At 45.9% G+C, this 23,985-nt stretch overlaps 1 protein-coding gene across 1 annotated transcript in view; it reads left to right on the plus strand.

Moving 5' to 3' along the window:
- Positions 1 to 23,985, plus strand: part of SHOC1 (shortage in chiasmata 1) — a 1,571,389-nt gene that overhangs the window by 1,127,268 nt on the left and 420,136 nt on the right. The window contains exon 22 of the mRNA XM_085643056.1: positions 15,461 to 15,572. Within this exon, the coding sequence (XP_085499182.1) occupies positions 15,461 to 15,572 (112 nt within the window). The remainder of the gene's footprint in view (positions 1 to 15,460; positions 15,573 to 23,985) is intronic.

A 23,985-nucleotide genomic window follows, 5' to 3' on the forward strand; every position in this document is an offset into this window, starting at 1 on the left:
CACAACAGGAGCTGCCGATGACTCTACAAGCTCCTCCGCGATCAGCTAGGATAACATCTAAAACAAGACGATTTTGGAGGGTCACAAGCCGGGTCGCCTGGAGCTCCACAGTGATATTAGTTAATATTCCTGCAGTAGTATTAACCACCCCTTCTACCACTCTAGATAGCCTCCTAACTTCTTTACTATTGAGGATGGGTCCCCATATGGGCAACGCCCCTTTTATGATGTCAACGAAGTGTTGGGCTGGAGTATCAGTCTGGTCAGTGGCATCATTACTGGTGGCTTCGGCCTTTAGGCTCCGCCGATTTAAGGAATGAGATTTATGATAATCAGAAGGAGCTATGTAGACCGGTGGGTAAAGAAAAGATAAGTAACATCGACCTGCCCATCCTCTGGGTAGCCAAGTGTATGCATTTTCACCGCACACAAAATAAACATTGGGAGGGGTGAGTGTTGGGGGACTACTGAAAGTCTGTAGTTTATAAGTGTAATTACATCTACTATATCCTACGGATAAATGTCCAGTACCCTGCACGCAGAAGGAGGAGGACGTATTCAATACCGGGACCGGAATGATCTTCTCATCTGAGACATTTCGTTCCTGGAAATACTTGAAATACTCAGTAAAGTTAAAAGTCATGAAATCCAACACTTCATCCCTCAACCAGGTATCATTCTCATGATCAGTGTATACGTTCATACAGGCGGTAGGATCAAGGGTACCATCCGTCCCCTCAGCATTAGGAGTAAAACCTTGGTGTGTCTCTATATAGGCTAAAATCAAGGCATAATCCTTCTCTGAGAATCGACGTTCATCTATAGTGTAGTGTTCATATAGCATGGATAACATTTTGAACCAGGCTTCGCAACTACCTAGATAAGACAAGGGCATTGATATGAACAAATCTTGCTTATGCATCACTGACGGGAGAAGACCACAGACCCAACAATCAGTAACATTTGTGGAACTATGAGTCTGGTGTAGCATCTCAATGAAGGCATTATGTACATATGTCTGTCGGTGTCTCTCCTTATGGGGGGCAAAAGTCTGGAAATGATGTTCCTTAGGAGCAGGGGTAGACACTATCAAGGTGTGCACAGGATGGCGAAACTCTAGATATATAAACAAACCTAAGCATAGTACAAATGATACAATCAATATAGAAATGAAAACAATTTTAACACGCAAGCTCCATGAGGAGAACATTGGCAAATGCGGGGGAATGGTACGGGGTACTATGGGGCGCCCTTCTTCAGGGACAAAACGAGCAAAAGGGTACATTTTCTCACTAAAAGTCCAATATAATCTCGGGAAAAAGGGCTACAAGCAGTCCGACCTGCCGGAGGGTGCTTCTTTCCTCTGTCCGTATTGAGCCTCACAGGCAGACTCCTATTGTTCAGAGAAACCAAAAGGGAAAAGATAAAAACTTCTCGCGTTGGGGTCGCACTTGACGCAACCCTTGTTGAAAGGCAACTCCACCTGGGCCCTCACCAACCGACCAATGTCTCTACCTTCGTTCTGAACAGAGCTTTACTGAAAGTTCCATGCTCTCAACGAGTTCAGTCCAGTGTTCTACCAATCCCCAGGTCTTTTGCCGAGGCCTCCAACTTCACTCGCCAAGGCTAGACCTGGGATTCCCTATTTCCGGGGCCGCAGGTGATATCGATCCCGACCAGGGGTTTCAGGATTCACAAACAAAACGGGCACAGTGGGGTCAGACGAGGAGCTGGGATCCCGACCAGATGCCTCGCTTTGAGCAATTGGGTGGCCGCAAAAAGGGTCTTCCAGGCTCACAGCACTCTCCCCTCGCCCGTCAACCTCTCTGCGGGTGTCCAGGGAAAGTCGTTCTCTAGTGCTGGGTTCGCCCTGAGTTGGCAGGCCTTCCTCCTGGTCAAGCTGCTCCCTTGGCAATGGGAGAGGAACTCGCTTAAGATGGGAGATATGGATCCAGCGCTGCTTCCCCTCGACTTTCACCGCCGTTCGCGTCGCCAGGAGCACCTGGTACGGTCGGGACCAGCGCGGATCCAAACTCGATTTTCGTTGGTAGTTTCGAACCAAGACCCACTGTCCAGGTTCCACGCTGTGTCCAGGTCCCTCCGGCAGGGGCTGCAGTACGGCAGATATCTGTTGATGAATGGAATGGAGATCTTTAGTCAAAGCATACAAATAATCAGTCAACATAGGATGGTCGATGTCCCTGAAGGATTTGGGCCGGGGTACTCCCCACACGTTGGCAGGTCTGCCAAAAATTACTTCATAAGGGGAGATACCGCTCCGGGAATGGGGAGTAGTTCTTACGGACAACAGGGCCAGGGGCAGGAGATCAGGCCATTTTAATCCTGTTGTGTCCTGAAGTTTAGCCAGTTTCAATTTCAGAATCCCATTATATTTCTCAACCAGACCCGCTGACTGGGGATGTCGGGCTGCGTGAAACTTCTGCTGAATGGACAGACCCTTGCATACATACTTAACTAAGTTAGCATTAAAATGTGTCCCGCTGTCACTCCAAATCACCCGTGGCAACCCATATCGAGGGAAAAACTCTTTTACCAGAGCTTTCGCGGTTGCCAGGGCAGTATTTTCCTTTGTGTGATACGCCTCCACCCATTTACTTAAAGTACAAATCACCACCAGCACGTATTTCAGATTGTTAACTCGCTCTAGCTGTATGTAATCCATTTGAAGTACTTCAAAAGGCAGGGTGGGCGGCGCAAAATTACCCGCCAAGACGGGAATGCTAACCCCAGGATTATGCTGGAGACAAATCATACAATGCTGAACCAAGTTCCTAGCTGTCTTATGGATATTAACATTATACCAGACAGGATCCAATGTGGCACAGATGCCCTGAACCCCTACATGTGAAGGTCCGTGCGCCATAGTTACTACTGCATTTACAAATGCGTTTGGCAGTAACCATCTAGACCTCTCTGACAAGTCAGTCCAACATCCATTCTCATCAAGCCTCCCCACCTGTTCTTGCCAGTATGTCAGTTCTTCCGGGGTCACCTCCTTTTGTAGCTCTTTCACACTGTCTATGGTGTTGTTAAAAACCCCTGCTTCTATCATTCTTGTCACTACAAACATGGAAGTGGTGTCAGACTGGGCTGTTTCTTTGGCGATTCTATCCGCAAAGAAATTTCCCCTCCCTACATCATCAACTATAACCTTGTGTGCACTGCATTTGACTATGGCCAGGGTTTTAGGCAATGTTAATGCAGCCAGTAATCGGTCAACTAATGGTCCATTCTTTATCTTTTCGCCATGAGATGTCAAGAATCCTCTTTCCGCCCATAACCTCCCGAAGCTATGTGCTACACCGAACGCATACTGGCTATCGGTGTAGACATTTAGCCTCAAACCTTTCCTCAACTCGCAGGCCCTGAATAATGCAACCAATTCGGCCGCCTGGGCCGACCGGTATGGTATCTTTGCTGCCTCGACTACCATTTGCAGGGTAGTGATCGCATAAGCCGCAGCTGTCGTACCATCCGGTAATCTAAAACAAGACCCATCAACATACAATTCTCCTTGGGCATCAGATAGTGGGGTGTCAGTTAGATCTATCCGGCCCTTGGTTTCTTCTTCAGTTCGAAAGATACAATCATGTATGTCTTGTCCACCATCTCCCGAAGGGAGGGGCAACAACGTGACAGGGTTCAAGTTGACACATCGTTTGATCGTTATATGAGGTGCAAACAGGGTCAATTCGTACCCTGTAAGACGCGCACTAGTTAAATGCTGCGTCTGTGTCCTGTTTAATAATACGTCCACAGCATGAGGCACCATCACTGTCAGATCCGTATTCAGGACTAGCCCTTCCGATTGTCTGATCGCTACGGCCACTGCCGCTGCAGCCCTCAGACAACTGGGAAGTGCTCTGGCGACATTGTCCAAAACCGCCGAGAAATATGCACAAGGCCTTTGCTTACCACCAAAGTCTTGTGTCAACACTGAAAGAGAACAACCGTCCACCTCATGCACGTAGAGCACAAAAGGTTTCTGGTAGTCAGGGGTGCCAAGCACAGGAGCAGAGCAAAGAGCAGTTTTCAGGGCGGAAAAAGCAGTCTGGCATTCATCGGTCCAAGGTAAAGGCTCATGCACATCCTTCGTAGTTAGATACAGGAAAGGCTTAGTCAAGAGAGAATAGTTAGCAATCCATTGGCGACAGTAGGAGGTTATACCAAGCAAAGCGCGGACATCACGTTGCGTGCGAGGAACGGGCATGTTAGTTATGGTTGCGATGCGCTCAGAAGTCAACCGTCTTCCCTCCTTCGACAGGAGATGACCAAGATAGGTCACCTCCGGTCGACAATATTGAAATTTAGAGAGCGACACCTTGTTACCATGAGTGGCCAAATGCCGTAGCAAAGTAACCGTGGCATCGCGGCAACCATGTTCTGTATCAGAGGCCACAAGAGGGTCGTCAACATACTGCAATAGAACATTACCTGGCGGCAATTGTAAAGAATCCAATACTCTTTTTAGGGCTTGGCTGTAGATACTAGGGCTTTCGGTATACCCCTGGGGGGCGCAACAGAATCTAAAGCTGCGGCCCCCCAATGAGAAACCGAACAAATGTCTGCTATCCGGATGTATGGGAATACTAAAGAAGGCATTCTTCAAATCAATCACCGAGAAAAATGTTGCAGTGGGAGGAATCATGGTCAAAATGGAATTAATGTCTGGTACCACCGGATATTGGGGTACCACAATCTTGTTAATCTCTCGCAAATCAATCACAAATCGGTAGGTATCAGCATAATCAGGGGACTGGGGTACGGGGGCTCGTTTAAGAATCGGAAGAATGGGACTGTTGCAGATATTGGAAGTCGTTTCCTCCACCACCCCGGTTCTAATCAAATCAGAAATAATGGCCAGTAAAGCGCGTTCCCCTGCGGGGGCTATTTTGTACTGTGGGATCCTCGGCAATTTGGCATTCTGTTTCAGGGTGATGGACACCGGGGGAATTTGTAGGAATCCTACGTCAGTGTCCCCCAGGGCCCAAAGATCCCTCGGGAGTTGTGCAAGCTCAAGAGGTAGTGAGTCCGTTTTTGAAAAACATTGAATGGAGGGGTTAGAGGTATTCCGAATGGTCAGGTAAACTCCATCGGGGGAGCAATAGATGCGGGCATGCAATCTTTTTAACATATCCATACCCAGGAGATTTTCCCCACACTGGGAGGTGAGGAGGAAAGGCGATTCTATCGTAACCGGTCCCAGAGTAAGGGAAAGTGGCTTAGAAATGGGGCTCACCACCGGAGTTCCAGAGAACCCCACGGACACATTAGTCTGGCCAGACAGAGCGGCCCCCGGGACCAGGGCACGTGAAACAGAACTGTTCATAGCCCCTGTGTCAACCAAAAACTTACCTGATGCATCCAACAATCGTGCATGGACATAAGGTCCAGCTTGATCTATCGGGATTGACACATGCCCCTTACTCTGCCCTTGGCTGTCCTATGCTTGAGTATACCCGGTGTCTTCGTCCGTTACACGTCCGTCATTGTAGTACTGTTTACCCTGGCTTTGGTCGAAATAATTCTGACTGTTCTCACCTCGGGCTGCCTGTTCTTGTCTCGTGTATCCACCTCGATGCCCACTCATCCTTCCCCGTCCACGACCCCTTGAAGCAGTATTCTGTTCATACAGCAACGGACACTGTGCTCTCCAATGCCCCTCCTCTTTGCAAAAAGCACATTGATTTATGCCCAGATCTGTTCGCCCAGCTGTTTGCGTCGGTCCCGCCCCTCTTGGAGCGAAATTCTGCAACCCTCGTCCTCTTCCTCTACCCCTCTCCACTTGCTGCAGTAACACTCGTGTTTTCAACTCTTTCGATTTTCTTTCTGTCTTATCCTTGCTCTCATTCTCCCGATGCTCATAATACTGAGCCATGCTTAGTATCGTGGAGGGCGTGGTGGTCGTCCAGGTACTCTCAGCTGCCTGTAACCGGGCCGATACCTCAGGTAGCAAATTGGTTACAAATCTATTAACAAATAAACGTACACCCCCCTCCGTTGCCAGGTCCTGTCCGCTGAAGTCAATGAACACTCCCTCAAACCTTGTGAAAAAATCGGAGACACTCTCGTCCTTCTTTTGCTTACAGGCCGTCAGCTTGTCCCAATCTACTTTCCTGGGCGGGATCAGCGAATGAATATAAGTTATTATTCTCTCAGGCAAAATCAGTATCTCAGGTCGGGGCTTGTTCCCTGGTTTACGATCTCTATCCCAGGTTCTCAGTTGATCCCATGTCCCACCAAATTCCGTAACATGGTCCTGGTCATGTACCTGGCGCCAAATGTCCACTGGTACTAATAAGGCAAAGAATAATTCAATATCTGCCAACGTCATTACTGCTGACGTGGCGGCCTCGGTCAGTTCCTTGTAATATGCGGTGGGGTTCTTTCTAGGATCTGGCAACTGGCTTTTTAGGGATAGTACCTCACTCCGCTTCCAGGGGGTATAGACCCATTGTTCCTGGAACCGGGCGTCTATCCCCGGACGGGTAACGACACCGTGGGCATCCACTACTGCGGCAACTTCTGGATGGAAGATGGGGTGCACTTCTCGCATAGGGAACTGGGAGAATCCGGCGGGAGTGGCAGACTGCAAACGAGTTCTATAAGAGACCAAAGTCTGCACCTTCCCATACACCTCCTCCGGTGTCAACTGAGATTTATGGACCTGATCAAGAATATCATATAATATAGCCGGAGCCTTCCCTTCCTGGTGTACCTGTTCCCACACAGAAATAAGACGGTTGGCCATATGCTCCAGAGCATGCTGTTGCATCACCGGTTCGTAGTCTTTCATAGTACTCCAAATATCGGCAAGCGTATAAATGGGATGTCGCATCCACTGGGATGCTTGTGTAGCAATAGTTTCCCTTTCTTCCGTTCCCAAGGCCGAACGAGTGAACAACTTCCTACCCTCGGTTAGACTGGCCGGACGTATCGGAGTAGTCACAGCTGTTACTGGCGTGGTACTGGCGGAGGAGGAGGGCAGAACAGAAGGGGAAGGCATTGACCCCGGCGACAGCTGAGGGGTCCCGGCTGCAGCTGCCGTCAATAAATTAGGCAGCATGGCCATAACTTCAGACACAGATGTCGGTAACCGGGAGAGGTTCGGCAGGGAGGGAGGGGTAGTAGTGGCCGGGGGAGCCGAAGCCGAGGCCCCCAGAGACATATTTGGAGCCGGGGCCGAGGCCCCTGATACCTCCGGATATATCCTCTGCGGTACATAAGGGGGTGGTGGCCTGGTGTCCAATAAATCCTCTATTTCATCTTCTGCATTCGGGCGGGTCACATAGCTCTTATCAACCTTTAATCGAAATTCGCGATTCATGCAATCCAATCCCTTTTCTACTCTGTCTCGGTCATAGGCCATAGCTTTCTGAGTAACATTCTGTCCTGCCTTGGCTCTGGCTACTTTCTCTTCCCTCATTCGCCGTTGTTTGGCCTCCTTCTGCCATGCAATTAGAGCGTCAAACATGGCCTGCCTACTTCGCCTAGAAAACAGCTGTTCCTGTAGGAACGCAATTTTCTTCTCATCAAATGAACCCGTTTTGGGCCAGCGTAACTCCTCATTGCCCTTGGTATACTTATGCCACAGAGTGCAAAACAACAACGGAGAGATCCCATGTTTGACATACATTAAATGGCTAGGACTGCCCTCCGGCGGGGCAGGTTGGCTCTCAGCTAGTCTGGAGTCACTTGTTCGACAGCAGCAGCCAAAACAATTCAATTTACTAAAACAAGACATTTTTGTTAGTTTTCAGACGTGTATACACAAACAACAATCAACACGAATCATACACAACATACAATCAGTATCAGAGAACCAAGTCCGTCGACTCTGGTTCACAGTCCAAACACCAAACTGCACGCGGGATTCCGGCCACCCTCCTGGCTCACCACTAAGACCAGCCCCCAACGAGGACTTGCCCCGTCAGGAGTATGCCCTGTGGCTACCCAGTCTAGGTCGCGGGTCCTTCCACGCACAATCTGTTTTATAATCCTTCGGCGCGCCGTTTTTACTCAAATCAAATACAACCTGTACGTACTTCGAGTCAAACCACGGTAATGCTAACCCGATCAAGCAAGACACCACCCTCCGGTGCGTGCCTTCAAATCAATGCACCGCTGTCCAGCGCGAGCTTCAAACAAATGCAATCCGTGTTCAAAATCAAAAATGCATAATGCTCTCAAATCAATCGAATAGCACACCGCCTTCAACGCGTGCCTTAACCAATAATGCACCGTTTACAACGCGTGCGTCAAATCAAATCAATACTCACCGGGTGCACCCAGATACGAAAGTTCGTTCTCCGCTGCCAACTCCTCCCGACCAAATCAATCCAGTCTCTGGGTTAAGCCCGTAGGACCCCGGTGAAGGGTAACTAGCAGCAGGGGACGTACCGAAAAGTCATGCAGGGTGGGAGAAATCCTCAGGCTCCTCTCCCGCCAACCGGTCAGGACGCCCCCAACCCCACCACCCGAATACGGGGGGGAAGACCCTTTCACGGGGTCCCTTCGTGGTCGCCAACTGTTGTGTCCAAATAATTATTCCAAGGGCCACACTTACCATTGGCCCGCAATATTATGCAAGAAGGAGCAGTTGGCAACGTGGAAGGTTCAAACGTTTATTAGCCACCACAGAACTCTATATAGAGGAGCCTCGTTGATCCTCACCCATCAGGTGCGCCGAGGAAGACTGCTGGCTCCTTGACAGTAACACACTTTTATACATTATCAGTACAGCATACAAAACCTTATATGTGGAAAAGTACCAGTTAGTCCTGGCGCCCCTAATGAGCTCATGCCTATTTCTAGTTTCGGCTACACATACAAAGGGTTACTATCTTTACAGAGAAGGTCGAAAGGGTGACTCCCTTCACGTACCAGGTCTAGAGGAATTTGCCTGATACTCCCTTTTAGCAGATGTGACCTTGCTTCTCAGCAACTCAGCCTGTCTCCTAATTAAATGCAAGGAAAGGGGAAAGCAGAGGGTGTGCGGAAAAGACCACGTGACTCCCAAGTGAGAGAGAGAGCCGCAATCCAAGATGGAGGCGGTTCGGTTTCTCGGCCCTTTTTGTCGTACTAAACATAATCGGGGATTTCGAACCGTTTAATACACCATAACTAGTCAAACTATCATTAGATGTACTGCGCTAATCATATCGTAATATCTTGAATACCTCACAGTGGGTCTTGGTTCGAAACTACCAACGAAAGTCGAGTTTGGATCCACGCTGGTCCCGGCCGTACCAGGTGCTCCTGGCCACGCGAACGGCGGTGAAAGTCGAGGGGAAGCAGCGCTGGATCCATATCTCCCATCTTAAGTGAGTTCCTCTCCCATTGCCAAGGGAGCAGCTTGACCAGGAGGAAGGCCTGCCGACTCAGGTCGAACCCAGCACTAGAGATCCACGTTCCCTGGACACCCGCAGAGAGGTTGACGGGCGAGGGGAGAGTGCTGTGAGCTTGGAAACCCCTTTTTGTGGCCACCCAATTACTCAAAGCGAGGCATCTGGTCAGGAGCCCAGCTCCTCGTCTGACCCCACTGTGCCCGTTTTGTTTGTGAATCCTGAAACCCCTGGTCGGGATCGATATCACCTGCGGCCCCGGAAATAGAGAATCCCAGGTCTAGCCTTGGCGAGTGAAGTTGGAGGCCTCGGCAAAGACCTGAGGATTGGTAGAACACTGGACTGAACTCGTTGAGAGCATGGAACTTTCAGTAAAGCTCTGTTCAGAACGAAGATAGAGACATTGATCGGTTGGTGGGGGCCCAGGTGGAGTTTCTTTTCAACAAGGGTTGCGTCAAGTGCGACCCCAACGCGAGAAGTTTTTATCTTTTTACCTTTTTGGTTTCTCTGAACGATAGGAGTCTGCCTGTGAGGCTCTATACGGACACAGGAAAGAAGCACCCTCCGGCAGGTCGGACTGCTTGTAGCCCCCTTTTCCCGAGATTATATTGGACTTTTAGTGAGAAAATGTACCCTTTTGCTCGTTTTGTCCCTGAAGAAGGGCGTCCCATAGTACCCTGTACCATTCCCCCGCATTTGCCAATGTTCTCCACATGGAGTTTGCGTGTTAAAATTGTTTTCATTTCTATACTGATTTTATCATTTGTACCATGCTTAGGTTTGTTTATATATCTAGAGTTCCGCCATCCTGTACACACCTTGATAGTGTCTACCCCTGCTCCTAAGGAACATCATTTCCAGACCTTTGCCCCTCATAAGGAAAGGCACCGACAGACATATGTACATAATGCCTTCATTGAGATGCTGCACCAGACTCATAGTTCCACGAATGTTACTGATTGTTGGGTCTGTGGTCTCCTCCCGTCAGTGATGCATAAGCAAGATTTGTTTATATCAATGCCCTTATCTTATTTAGGTAGTTGCGAAGCCTGGTTCAAAATGTTATCCATGCTATATGAACACTACACTATAGATGAACGTCGATTCTCAGAGAAGGATTATGCCTTGATTCTAGCCTATATAGAGAAACACCAAGGTTTTACTCCTAATGCTGAGGGAACGGATGGTACCCTTGACCCTACCGCCTGCATGAACGTGTACACTGATCATGAAAATGATACCTGGTTGAGGGATGAAGTTTTGGATTTCATGACCTTTAACTTTACTGAGTATTTCAAGTATTTCCAGGAGCGAAATGTCTCAGATGAGAAAATCATTCCGGTCCCGGTACTGAATACATCCTCCTCCTTCTGCGTGCAGGGTACTGGACATTTATTTGTAGGTTATAGTAGATGTAATTACACTTATAGACTGCAGACGTTCAGTAGTCCCCCAACGCTCACCCCTCCCAATGTTTATTTTGTGTGCGGTGAAAACGCATACACTTGGCTACCCAGAGGATGGGCGGGTAGGTGTTACTTATCTTTTCTTTACCCACCGGTCTACATAGCTCCTTCTGATTATCATAAGTCTCATTCCTTAAATCGGCGGAGCCTGAAAGCTGAAGCCGCCAGTAATGATGCCACTGACCAGACTGACACTCCAGCCCAACACTTCGTTGATATCATAAAAGGGGTGTTGCCCATATGGGGACCCATCCTCACTAGTAAAGAAATTAGGAGGCTATCTAGAGGGGTGGAAGGGGTGGTTAATACTACTGCAGGAATATTAACTAATATCACAGTGGAGCTCCAGGCGACCCGGCTTGTGACCCTTCAAAATCGTCTTGTTTTAGATGTAATCCTAGCTGATCGCGGAGGAGCTTGTAGAGTCATCGGCAGTTCCTGTTGTGTATATATACCTGACTCCGCCCCTTCTGTCCATTTAGCCATCCAGAAACTGCATCGGCTAGCTTCAGAAATTCACACCGAGACTGGTACTTGGTCTTTGTCCGGGTGGTTTTGGGATTTGGTGACCACTTGGGGATGGAAGTTATTTATGATTCTTTTAGGAATAGTGGGGTTCATTTTCACCTGCTGTCTTTGTCTACAGTGCGGGCCTGCTTGCTGTGCATACTGTGCCGCTCAAGTTCGCCGATCCATCCCTAGGCCCGAGCCCGTCCAAACCAGAATAGATACTCAGCGGGCTCAGAAGGAGACGCATGACTTAATGCAGATCGATGAGGGTATTTTCGAAGACTGACCCCGTTATTAGCTATGCTGCGCTAAAAGGGCCGTTCTGAGGTATTCAAGATATTACGATATGATTAGCGCAGTATATCTAATGATAGTTTGACTAGTTATGGTGCATTAAACGGTTCGAAATCCCCGATTATGTTTAGTACGACAAAAAGGGCCGAGAAACCGAACCGCCTCCATCTTGGATTGCGGCTCTCTCTCTCACTTGGGAGTCACGTGGTCTTTTCCGCACACCCTCTGCTCCCCCCTTTTAATGCATTTATTAGGAGACAGGCTGAGTTGCTGAGAAGCAAGGTCACATCTGCTAAAAGGGAGTATCAAGCAAATTCCTCTAGACCTGGGACGAGAAGGGAGTCACCCTTTCGACCTTCTCTGTAAAGATAGTAACCCTTTGTATGTGTAACCGAAACTAGAAATAGGCATGAGCTCATTAGGGGCGCCAGGACTAACTGGTACTTTTCCACATATAAGGTTTTGTATGCTGTACTGATAATGTATAAAAGTGTGTTACTGTCAAGGAGCCAGCAGTCTTCCTCGGCGCACCTGATGGGTGAGGATCGACGAGGCTCCTCTATATAGAGTTCTGTGGTGGCTAATAAACGTTTGAACCTTCCACGTTGCCAACTGCTCCTTATTTTTACTTAATATTGCGGGCCAGTGGTAAGTGTGGCCCTTGGAATAATTATTAGGACACAACATTACAGTGAAGCCCTTCTTCCTTTTTGCATTAAATTAGCTTGGAGGCTGGGGGTTGAAGTCTGTTTTTTCCTCTCCACCTTATGCCTGATTTTACCAGTACAGAATAGTTTTTAAGAGTTAAACCTTCCTTCCAAAGGTCATTTTAGATCTCCATCTTTCACAAAAGATCGCTCTTCCAACCTTGTATATTCTTCCTCATACTTTTGAAGAGGAGGGCCATTTGCATAGATTTGTCTGTAAGAGAGCCCTGGGTTTTTCTTTACTTATAACACAGGCATTGAGAATAGATAAGCCATTTATACATCTGGCTATCAGGTGCAAGCGAAACAAAAGCTTCCATATTCCTGAAGGTGAAGTACTCATTCAATCAAACGTACAATTGCTATCTCTGCTCCTTGGGGTAGTCCGTGTTTGTGCACTTGCCAAGAGGCTACTTGGGCACTTATTTAGACTTTCACTATTTTTATCGCTTCCTTGACACAAAGTGAAGAACCACTTGCAGTTGTATATGCAGTCTTGCAGTGTTCTCATTCATTATAATTAACAGATTTTTCTCAGCCGCCCCCTCCATCTGGGATGCTGCTTCATGGATTGGTAAATATGAGGAATATCTGGGAAGGAGTATCTATTAGACAAACAAGTTACTTACCTTTGGTGATGTGATTTCTGGTCGATACACATCTTCTTCCTATTCCTCATGCCAATCCCACCTCCCTTACGCTGAGGGGATGCCATTCTTCATTGGTTCATTCAAGCATATTTAATATGAATTTTCCTTGGCTCTTCTTTTTTTCTATGCTAGCCTCTGGAATTCACGACATTCAATGTGTAATTGATGTTACCGATTGACGGACCTACGGTATTGCTTCTGAAGATGATATCTCACAGATCCAAACCAGACACTGCAACAGTGCCACCTGGCCTAGTTGATGGAGAGTTGCTAAAAAATCGTTCACAGCAAGTCCTGTGTATTTGAAAGGGTTAAAGATGAGGGAATGTGTAGACATATAATTAGGAACGCTACTAGTAAGAAAGTGCTAATTTCAAAGCGGTTCCCACTAGTGGAATTTCCTTCTCTTATAATGATGGTACAGTGGAAGAAATTTTGCTCTGGCATTAACTTTTCCTGCAGAAATTAGAAGGTATTCAGTTACCACCCAACTGGTGTCTGGAAATATACCTATGTGGCAGTGTGCTATAGAAAGGGTGGCAAACACAAATGAAAATTTTAATTGTTGTATTTTACACCAGAGATGTTCTCTCCAAGGTGGCCAACCCAAGGCAAATTTAGGCCCGCTTGGTGAGGAATCCAACACCTTCTTGGCACTAACACTCTAAGGGGCTTATTTACAAGCCCCTTGTGCAGCCAGTGTGTCACTTTTAATATGGGGAAAAGTGACGTATCGGCAGCACAAGGGGCTTGTAAATAAGCCCCTAAATATCTTAGATTTTCCATTTCTGCTCTGACCTATTGGGCTTTACTTAGAGATAGGTGTTAATATAGAATCCTCTGATTTCTGAAGGAAATGCTAAACCCTGAGCCAGATTTACTCCATTGTAGTATGGTAGTAATTCCACTGATTAAATTCCCACCATCTTTGGAAGGTGGAGGAAATTCTGGCTGTAGATTTTTCTCCAGCGAACACACTAAGGGACTTATTTACAAGACCCTTGCGCTGCCAGTGCGTCACTTTTAGCATGGGAAAAAGTGAAGTACCGGCAGCACAGGGGGCTTGTAGATAAGCCCCTAAATCTGGAGGACAATCGTTGAGGATTTCATTCAACATAGTGTGGTAGTGAATCGGCCAGCAGAATTTCCTCCAGCATGATATGGTGGAGAAACGTTTGCTGGTGGATTCTAATACAGATTTGAGTGCTCATAGAGTGCATCCTGTACTTGGTCCACCTGGGCAGCAGAAGGATGTTCTCTTCTGCCCTGACAAAAGACTAATCGCCATACTGAGAGATCTACAGCAAGCAGACGGAGATCTCTTTGCCTTCAGCAAAGCCACCCGAGTGTGGCTCATTTAACGCACTTACGCTTTACCGATTGAACGCCATATTTAATTCTTCCGCTGAGCAAAGATTTTTTTTCTTCTTCAACAGCATACTCACAAAGCGGAATTTTGTTAAACAAAAAATAAATGTCGCTGACATGCTGAACGTTTTCTCCCAGAAAACTTTGTGTTATCTTTGTTTTCCTGTTTGGGACATGATATATTATGTGGACAACCTTGTAGAATTGTTTTACAAACAAACTAATTCACAGCAGATTTCGTCTGCTATTCCAAACTAGTTATTTCACTTCACCAATGTATCTACGATGTTACTGAAGGGCCCTGTGTGGCTTATCTTTCTTGTGAAATTCAAAAGCATTCTTAAATTATAGAGCCACATTTTCAACTCTGAAAGGTTATCTCAGCTGCCTTTTTATTAAGTAAAGTCTCTTTCTGTGATGAAATGCTATCTTGAATTTCTCCTAAATCCAGGTAATTTGTTTCCATTCAGTGTGCATCCTTTTACATTATTGATTCCATTGGAACATTTCTATCATGTCAGTCTTATTTATCAAGCACGTTTTTGCTTCATTAACTGGCTCTTTGACGCATAAAATGTGGTGGTATATTAACGGAAAAGTTGATTAAAATTCTATCTAGTTTCTTTCTGCAGAATCCATGCACTTCAACATGGAATTAAATCCCGGGCTGCCAAGGCTGTAAAGAGCCCTGATATATGAATATTTTGTACTTCTATAAATATGCATATTGGGATGTTGAATTGTCCAATGCCTGATGCTTCCATTCGCTTCTTTGCATACAAATATTTCATACAAGTCAGTTAACATTATAGACATCTAATGGGGACTGTATTAGTTTAACATTAAACGCATTTAGTACATCATCCATCACTCGTTTAATATATCAAAATGACTTTATATCTCATATCAGTAAATTTCCTTCTTGCAGTTATTTATTTCACTTTAAAGCGTAGAAGACTGAAATGTTTGAGAAATGTAATTAAAATAGATTGACCAATATGTTTAAGTGGATTCTATGACCATGGATCCCCTTAACCATTTGTAAACCGTATGCATCGCTGCAGTGACACATGCCAGTGCCTATTTTACTTTTGCTACAGGTACAACGTCACGTTTATAGAAAGAAGGTGCAACGAGTCTTTACAACAGTTAGGTGGGACGGACAGATATGTTGTGATCACCGTGGATGAGTGTACCGCCATCTTTATGCAGGTATGCCAGGATTTTCAGGCTATATCAGATTAGGATCATAGACATTTATGGAATTACATAGAGCAAAAAATTGGCTCTCTGCAAAATTGTTCACTAAAACTGCCTACTGGAGTAAAGGGTGCATATTGGTACCAACATGCAACGAAATATTATATGAATTTAATTGCAAAACGCTACAAACTTACAGAGAACAAAATCGGGTAAAATATCAGCAGGATGGGAATGTGTGAGTTAAGTGTCCTGTTTTCAGTGTTTTTTTGTGTGAATTACAGTGGGTGTTTTCCATTTCCATTGAACAAAAGTGGCTATCAGTGTTTATACACTTCAGAATCATGAACTTATGTTAGAGTTAAATGTTTACAGAACTACTAAATATAACTTTTATTGTGGCAGGTCAATCTCCACCTTGAGGACACATGCATAGCAGCTTGTACTTGCTCATTTCTCAAACAATTTCGAAAGTCAGAGATATGGTCTTATGTTCTCTAGATGGTGATCAGCCTCATGATTTGACTTTTAACATACATATTAGCTAAAATTGACAAAGCGAAGTAGCTAGGTTGACCTCAAATGCTGCAATAATGAGCAGGAGCAGTAGCTTGCACATTAGCTGCGATCTTGGTAACAAAACTGCTTGTATTTTGGTTTAACAGCATCTGCATTTACACAGCACATAAGTGTTTTATACGCTTACGCTTTGCATTGTCTCTAGCCGCAGTTTCCTTACCTTAGAATTAGCCCCAGGTGTCAAACTGGATCTGGAAATTTTTAATGAGCAGTACCCCTGCGCACCAGTAGGTGGCGTCGTTCCGCTCCACATGGCGTCATCCATGTCATCCATGCCGGATGGGACATGTGCGGTGCCTATATAGGTGCCACCCCACCAACATCAGTCCTTTCCTCCCAGCACCAGTCAGCGCAGATCCGGAGAGAGCTACCCCCAGTACATTTTTGACTGACCATTTTTGGCTTTTTGGTCAAGTCTTTAAGGTTTGTCTCCTGGTGCGTCAGGATGTCAACTAAGAAGTCTGGCTTCAAATCCTGCGACGCCTGTCAACTTGTTTGCCTCTGGTGCCTCGAGCACAACCACAAGGCTATGACCTGCGTCAACGGCCACGCCATGCCCCCTCAAGCTCCTTGTTGCCCAGCGTGTGATACCGCAACAGTCTTGATGCCGGCCGGAATGAAGGTTCCAGGATCGGTCACGGAGCCCAAGATCTTTATCACACTCTAAATCGTCTTTGGGTAAGTCCCACAAGTGTATGAAGAGTAAGAAACAGAAGAGTTCTTTGACTTCTCCCCGTCTTTTTAAGTCATCCGATGAGAGGTCATTTAAGGTCTGGCTCTACGATTGAGACTGAACCTGTACCAGCTTCACGCCTCCCCGAGTTTCTGTGAGCCGGAGCAACCACCACCCAACTCCGCGAGGTCTATGAGGCCATGCATATTTGGGCTGCCTGTTCCTGCTGACGTGTCTTCGTGGCCCTTGGGTTCAGGAGGGGCCCTCATTGGTTATCTGCCGGAGGTTCCACTCTCGGTTCCAGTCAGGTCTCTTGGATCAAGGGATGGATCCGGACCTTTTCTGGCACCAGTTCCGATGCCGACCAGGGGCATTGTCCTCATTCTCACCCCTGACACAGAGCCGGAGGGGCGTCGTCCAACAGGAACTCTAGCACTGACTAGAGCCATGTGTTCAATGCCAGAGTCAGAGCCCTGTTCTTATAGGCTGGGACCCGGGGAGGACTAGGAGGGGTAGCTGGACCCTGAAGAATACCCGCCTCTAGACCCCAACATGGACTGGTGTAACGAATTGGAGGACCTCAGCAGACTGCGCACCTCTCCAGATACTGACATGCTCTCTCCCCCTACCATGGCTATAGAGGAGGGGGCTTCTTTTGCTATGGTCGTGAGAAGGGTGGCTGAGGTCCTAGACCTTATCCTACCCTCAATGGCAGTCAAGACTAACTTGTTGACGGAGGTGATTTACGCGCGACTGACCCTCTCTGGACAGCTTCTCCCATTGTTAATGAAGCCCTCATGGAAATCCAAATAATTTACAAAGAAGGGTCTAAGGTATGATGCCGCACTTATTTGTACTATGGGAATATTGTTACATATGTTGCGCTGATCAAAGGAAACAAGACCCTTTTAGTTTCCTATGATGTAGAAAAAGCTTTCTACAACAGACAATTACATTGATAATTTGATCCGCACTCATTAAGGACAAGAAGTCAATTCAAACAAATAAGATATCTGATACAGTTGTTTTATTCTTTAAATCTTTATTTTCTTTTCTTCAAAGTTCTCATAGCTTACGAACCGTAACCCCAATAAACGATCCTCTCGTCCAGCACCATCTATGGGTCTTCATTGACCGTATACCGCTCAAGGACTTTTATCTTGTAATATTCCCCTGACTAAAGTCGTCAAAACAAGGATGAAAAGCACTTACGGCTGTTACTGCACCAACTGAACTTTTTAGGGGTACGAAAAACCATACCAAAAAAGAGAACAGTGTCCCCTCCATCTGTGGGTCCCAATACCGTAGGGCTACAGAATCAAGATTAAATGATCGGTTGAGAGGAAGAGACGCAAACACGACTAAACGGATAACTAATGAGCCCTGAAGAAGTCCTTCAATAGGACGAAGCACGTTGGCTACTGGCTACTTTGAAGAAAATAAAATAAAGATTTAAAGAATAAAACAACTGTATCAGATATCTTATTTGTTGGAATTGACTTCTTGTCCTTAATGAGTGGCCTCATGGAAATCCTGCTGGGGACTTGGTTGAAACCCTGCACAGGACTCTGGTGAACAGGACGATTGCCTGCCGCCACCTCCCCACCCCAGGGGACCCCAACTTCCTCATATAAAACCCTACCCAGGAGAGCTTGGTGGTCGAAGCCTCCACCTCCAGTTTAGATCCCGGCGCTTTCCCTATCAGCCTAATGGATAGGGAATCCAAGAACCTGGATATCTTATGAAAGAAAATGTTTTCTTTCACAAGCCTGGCACTGCGGTCTGCGAACACCACGTCCCTTCTGGGCCATTACTCCCATGCCCTGTGGGATTCAATTGCGCAAGTGCTGCTCATGGTCCTGTAGGGGGCCCGGGCCATACTCTCCCAAGCTATGTCTTATGGGAGAGATGCAGTGAAGTTCATGATTTGACGTGGGCTGGACACGACTGACTGGCTGTGCAGAGCGGTTTCTTCGTCAGTGGCCTTACAGCTTAGAACAACTAGCTCTTCCGAGATGTTCAAGTGTTGCTTATGGAAATGCCCTTTGATGGCTCCCATCTCTTCGGAGTGAAGGCGGTCTCAGCTCTGGAGCGCTTCAAGGATAGCACAGCTATGGTCAGGTCCTAGGGCTTTTCCATGGCCCCTCGTCAAGCCCAGTCTGCTTTTCGCTCCATTCGTGGCCACGAAAGGGGCTTCCAGCCACGTCTTTACCAGCCCAGCCACCACAGCGCACAAGCTTCCATCCTCTGCATGGCCGATGATGTGATGCCCACAAACCCCGTGAGTTGGGTAGCCAGAGGTCAGGCAAGTCCACCTCTCCCCCAGCAGCCGCAGCCTTCAAACCCCTTGAGTTTGTCGTCTTATCATCATGGGCACCCAGTAGGATCAGGATATGCCATCACCTGCACCACTGCGGGTCTATAACATAGAAATGCTGGGTTCTTCAGATTATCCAAAGGGGCTACTCCCTCCCCTTTGTGATTACCCTTCCACCCATGCCACCCACTTGCAACAGGCTGACTGAGGACCACAGCTCCTTGCTTTGCCAGAAAGTGACGCCCTCTTGACAAAGGGACTCAAGGAGAGGGTGACGATGCCAGAAGTAGGTTGGGGTTGTTGCTACTTCCTGGTGCACAAGAAGGACGAAGGCCTTTGTCCTGTCCTAGAACTGTGCGCTCTCAATTTCTTCTTCAAAAAGGAGAAGTTCAAAATGCTCACGCTTGCTCAAGTCCTGACTGCCTAGGACCCCAATGACTGGAAGGTAGAGTTGGACTTGCAGGACATTTGCTTCCACATTTCCATCTTGGTTGCCCACAGGCATTACCTGTGGTTCACGGTGGGCCACAAAAACTTTCAGTTTGCCATGCTTCCATTTGGCCTTACCAGCACCCCTCCGGTGTTTACTGAGGTGATGGTGGTGTTTGCAGCTCATCTGTGGAAATCAGGAGTGCCAGTTTTCACCTATCTCGACGACTGACTGTTAAAGGCGGGCTTGCACTAGGCTGTTGTCTCCCACCTCCAGACTACGGAGGACCTCCTGAACTCGCTGGGGACTATCAACATACTGAAGTCACACCTGACTCCCTCTTGGATGCTCCCTTTCATCTGAGCTGTTCTGGATCCGGTGCAGTTTTGGGTCTATCCTCCCGACGGCAAGTCCAGGTTATTCAGGCTATGATACCAATGTTTTAGCCTCTATCCTGGATTTCAGAGAGACTGACCCTGAGGCTGCTGGGCCTCATGGCCTCCTGCATCCTGCTTTCGAGACATGCCCGCTGGCATATGCAGGCTCTGTAGTGGGACCTGAAGTTTCAGTGGGCGCAGCATCGAGGGAATCTCTTTGAAATGGTCCTGATCTTGGAGGGAACTGCAAAAGATCTGCTGTGGTGGTTAAGGAACCGTGATTGGATCAGTGGCAGACCCCCCTCAGTATCTCAACCAGCTCTAAGTGGCGACAGATGCGTCACTCCTGGGATGGGGTGGCTATCTGGGAGAGGTGGAGATCAAAGGACTCTGGTCTCCAGAGGAATCCAGACTCCACATTAACCTACTGGAGCTCCGGGCGATCCTGCTGGCATTAAAACCCTTTCTGCCCTCTATCAAGGGAAGGCTAGTTAGTGTAGGTTTGCATGCACAACACCACCGCCATGTGTTACTGCAACAAACAGGGTGGGGTGGGGTTGTGGACCCTTTGTAAAGAGTCCCTGCGTCTCTGGACATGGCTGGAATGTCAGGGCATATCACTGGTGGTTCAACACCTGGCGGGCTCTATTAATGCCTGGGCAAACAGACTCAGCTAAAGATGTCTAGAGGATCACAAATGTCAAAACAAGATAATGATCTATGAGAACAGATTGTAAAGAATTTGTTTAGAAGAGAAAAGATGTATTAATCCCTACTCTTGGGTAACTTAATCCCAACCTGTATATATTCACATAATTCTAGAGTCAAAAGCCAACTCAAAAACAGGGTTTCAAAGGTTGCTTAATCTACAAACAAATTTCCAAAACATTCAATATCACATCACATATATTATATTTGTTACATATGCATTATTCTTTCCTACCCACTCATGTATACATATCGGTTGCTGAAAGAATCACTAGTTAGAAGAAGAATTATTCCCTTTGTTGATTTGGTCATTGTAATGACAAACCTTAGATCTCCCCTCGACCAAGGAATGTACCGTCACTTTTCCAGGGCGAGAATATCAGTTCCAAACTTATGGAATATAACATATACACAGCACTTCCTAAGGTGGGCAAACTTTCAACACTCCCCCAAAGGCAAGGCAAGAAAACAATAATTTGCGCATCACTTGTGAGGAGTAGCGCCAACTTCCTATAACACAATTACCTGCTAGAAGGGAATTCACCCATCCTTCTACAACAGAATACTTGGCCAAGAAGAGTCCACAACTCCTGCTACAAGGAAAAGACGAATTGGTATATCTGGGATGTAGTTATTAGTAAATAGCATCACACAGTAAGCCAAATGCACCTAACATAGCAGACTCTAACATATCAATAGTATGATTGCAAATATCAATCAAGACAAATATATATTTAGAAATATATATGTATGGATATAAGAATCAGAAAATAAGAAGGAAAGGAAAGAATTCAGAAAAGAATCAAGAGACATTAGCAGAGACACCTCACCTAATGCTCCATTTCACCCCACTTTGTTCAAGGGGAGTCCATTGCTTGAACCGGGCGAAAGCTCAGAGGTGACACCAGCCTCTACTCTTCCGTGGCAACACGTCTGTTCCACGGATGAACTTCCACCGAGCCAGTGTAGACTCCCCTTTTTAATACACATTCAAAACACAGCGAAGCTTCTAGCAAGCCACGCCCCCTAGTTCTCATGAGAGCCAGTACCATCCTGCTTCAAGGTCAGACCAAGGGTTGATCAGGCCCCTGTTATGACTAAAAGTCAAACCATGTACATTCCTCTGATAAGAACCAGTTCTCTCTAGTCAGTAAAATGCGAAAAACAGCAGGAAAGCAAAACATGCCCTCTTCTTCACAGAAAATGGCTTCAGAGTTAGTTAAGCCATGCACACAAAGGCCCAAAGCAAGATGGAATCAAAAATGCAAGGAGCACCTATAATTCTCATCCACACAACTTACAAGCACCACTGTGCACACAGAAAAGTTTGAAGCAAGGTAAAGTCAGAAGGCAGAATGACATTAGACCACGTCAAAGCCAATAGGTCAAAGTCCTAATTCACCTAACCCAAATAACATTATACACTAAATCCCTCAGTATTCAACATTGAGCACATGTGTGCACCACCACCCACAAGACTGCACCTCAACATCCCATACCTTCTATTCTTGGAAAGACTATTCCACTAAAAGGCAGAACACACTTAAGTCAGTACAGAATGGTGGTGGTTGAGGGTCATCATAGGGTGTCAGACCTCAAAAGTGGCTGATTCACTACAGTCATATATCCCCTTTTAGAAAACCTCATACATTCATACTCCACACCTGTCACAGTGTCTATAATTATAGTGCCACAAATACTCAAATAATGAAAGATATATTTTATTAAGATTAATACTTAAAAATTGTATCATACGATCAATAAGTCATGAATTAAAACATTGCCCCACACATAAAAAACATTTCATAATTGTAACATTTTCCTTATATGGTACATGATTATAAAAAAATCAGAAGAACAAACAACTTCCAATACATAGTTAGCTTATGCAGTTCAATAAACTACTATATAAATCAAACATCAGTAAAAATTTGAAATGAGGAGAGAGAAAAAAAGAGAAAAAAAAAGAGAGACACAAAACATATACGACAATACACTTCTTTATAGTTCGTTGACTAATCCATAAAATAAATCAAGCAACAGGTATATGATTAATACAAATTTCCTTATCGATTATGCCATCCTGTTGAATGGATTTAGTTCATTCAGTGCGTCCACACATTTCAGCGGTGTTCTTATGGATAGTAACCACCTTTTTCAAGGCAGAATTTTTCTGTCTCTCTTTAAAAACCTTTTTCAATATGACCGATCAAACTCATAGGGTTGTCTTAAAAAGTGAAGTCCTTATGGGTCAGTAAATCCTTCGCTGGGCCTCATATCTCCATCCCCACAATGTAGGGGTTAAATTACATATATTCTTTTGTTTAGGATAGATGTTTGGAAATAGCCGTTTGGAAATAGCCGTGTCAGCTCTATCACTAGTCATGAGTTTCTTAAAATCACTCCACTTACGGTACCATTGGTCTCCCAGGAGCATGAATTCACCCCGTTCTCGCTTGACTGCTGGCGTTCAGATGTACTACCTTCTTGTTTTTAACAATTTCCAAACATCTATCCCAAACAAAGGAATATATGTAATTGAACCCCTACATTGTGGGGATGGAGCTATGAGGCCCAGTGAAGGATTTACTGTTGGCTTACAATACAGCAGACCTTAATACCAAGATAAGTAGCCACCACTACCACTCTGGTGTCATGCTTTTGAGTGATATAATTCGATCTAATATGCATCTTCTTTATATTAAGTTTAAAACCAGAGAGTTCTTCAAATTTATTCGCCTCCCCTCCGTTGTTTCGACAGCCAGATTGACATTGTGCTAATATATATCAATGTGGTCAGCATAAGCTGATGCCTTTCGATTAACATTAAGAGAGATTGGGGGTATAGTCATGTTCCTTTTTAATGCTAACAGATAAGATTCCAAATATAATGCAAATAATAAAGAAGATAAGGGGAAGACCTGTCTCGTGCCCTGTGTGATAGTAAATGTTTTCAACTTATTCCCCATTATAACCCCAATAGCAGTTGGATTGACATACAATGCCTGTATGCTACTGATCATTTTCGCCCAAAGCCTATTTTCCGTAGAGTAATCCATAAATATTGAAATGACATATGGTCAAAGGCCTTTTCAGCATCCATTGAAGTCATACCTCCATTTTTTTTAAATATTTGCACTGTATCAAACATAGCAACAGCATTATTTATGTGTACAGTGGTGTCCCAGCTGAGAATTAAACCATGTTGTTCTGGACTCACTAACTGGCCCACTATTGATGCAGCCCTGCCAGCAATGATTTTAGCATGTATTTTAGCATCTGCTTTGAGTAACGAAATTGGTCTATAAAATCGGTAATCCTTCATCAGCTTCCCCTTTTTA

Source organism: Triturus cristatus, chromosome 2_2 (assembly GCF_964204655.1).
Source record: "Triturus cristatus chromosome 2_2, aTriCri1.1, whole genome shotgun sequence".
Lineage (NCBI taxonomy): Eukaryota > Metazoa > Chordata > Amphibia > Caudata > Salamandridae > Triturus > Triturus cristatus.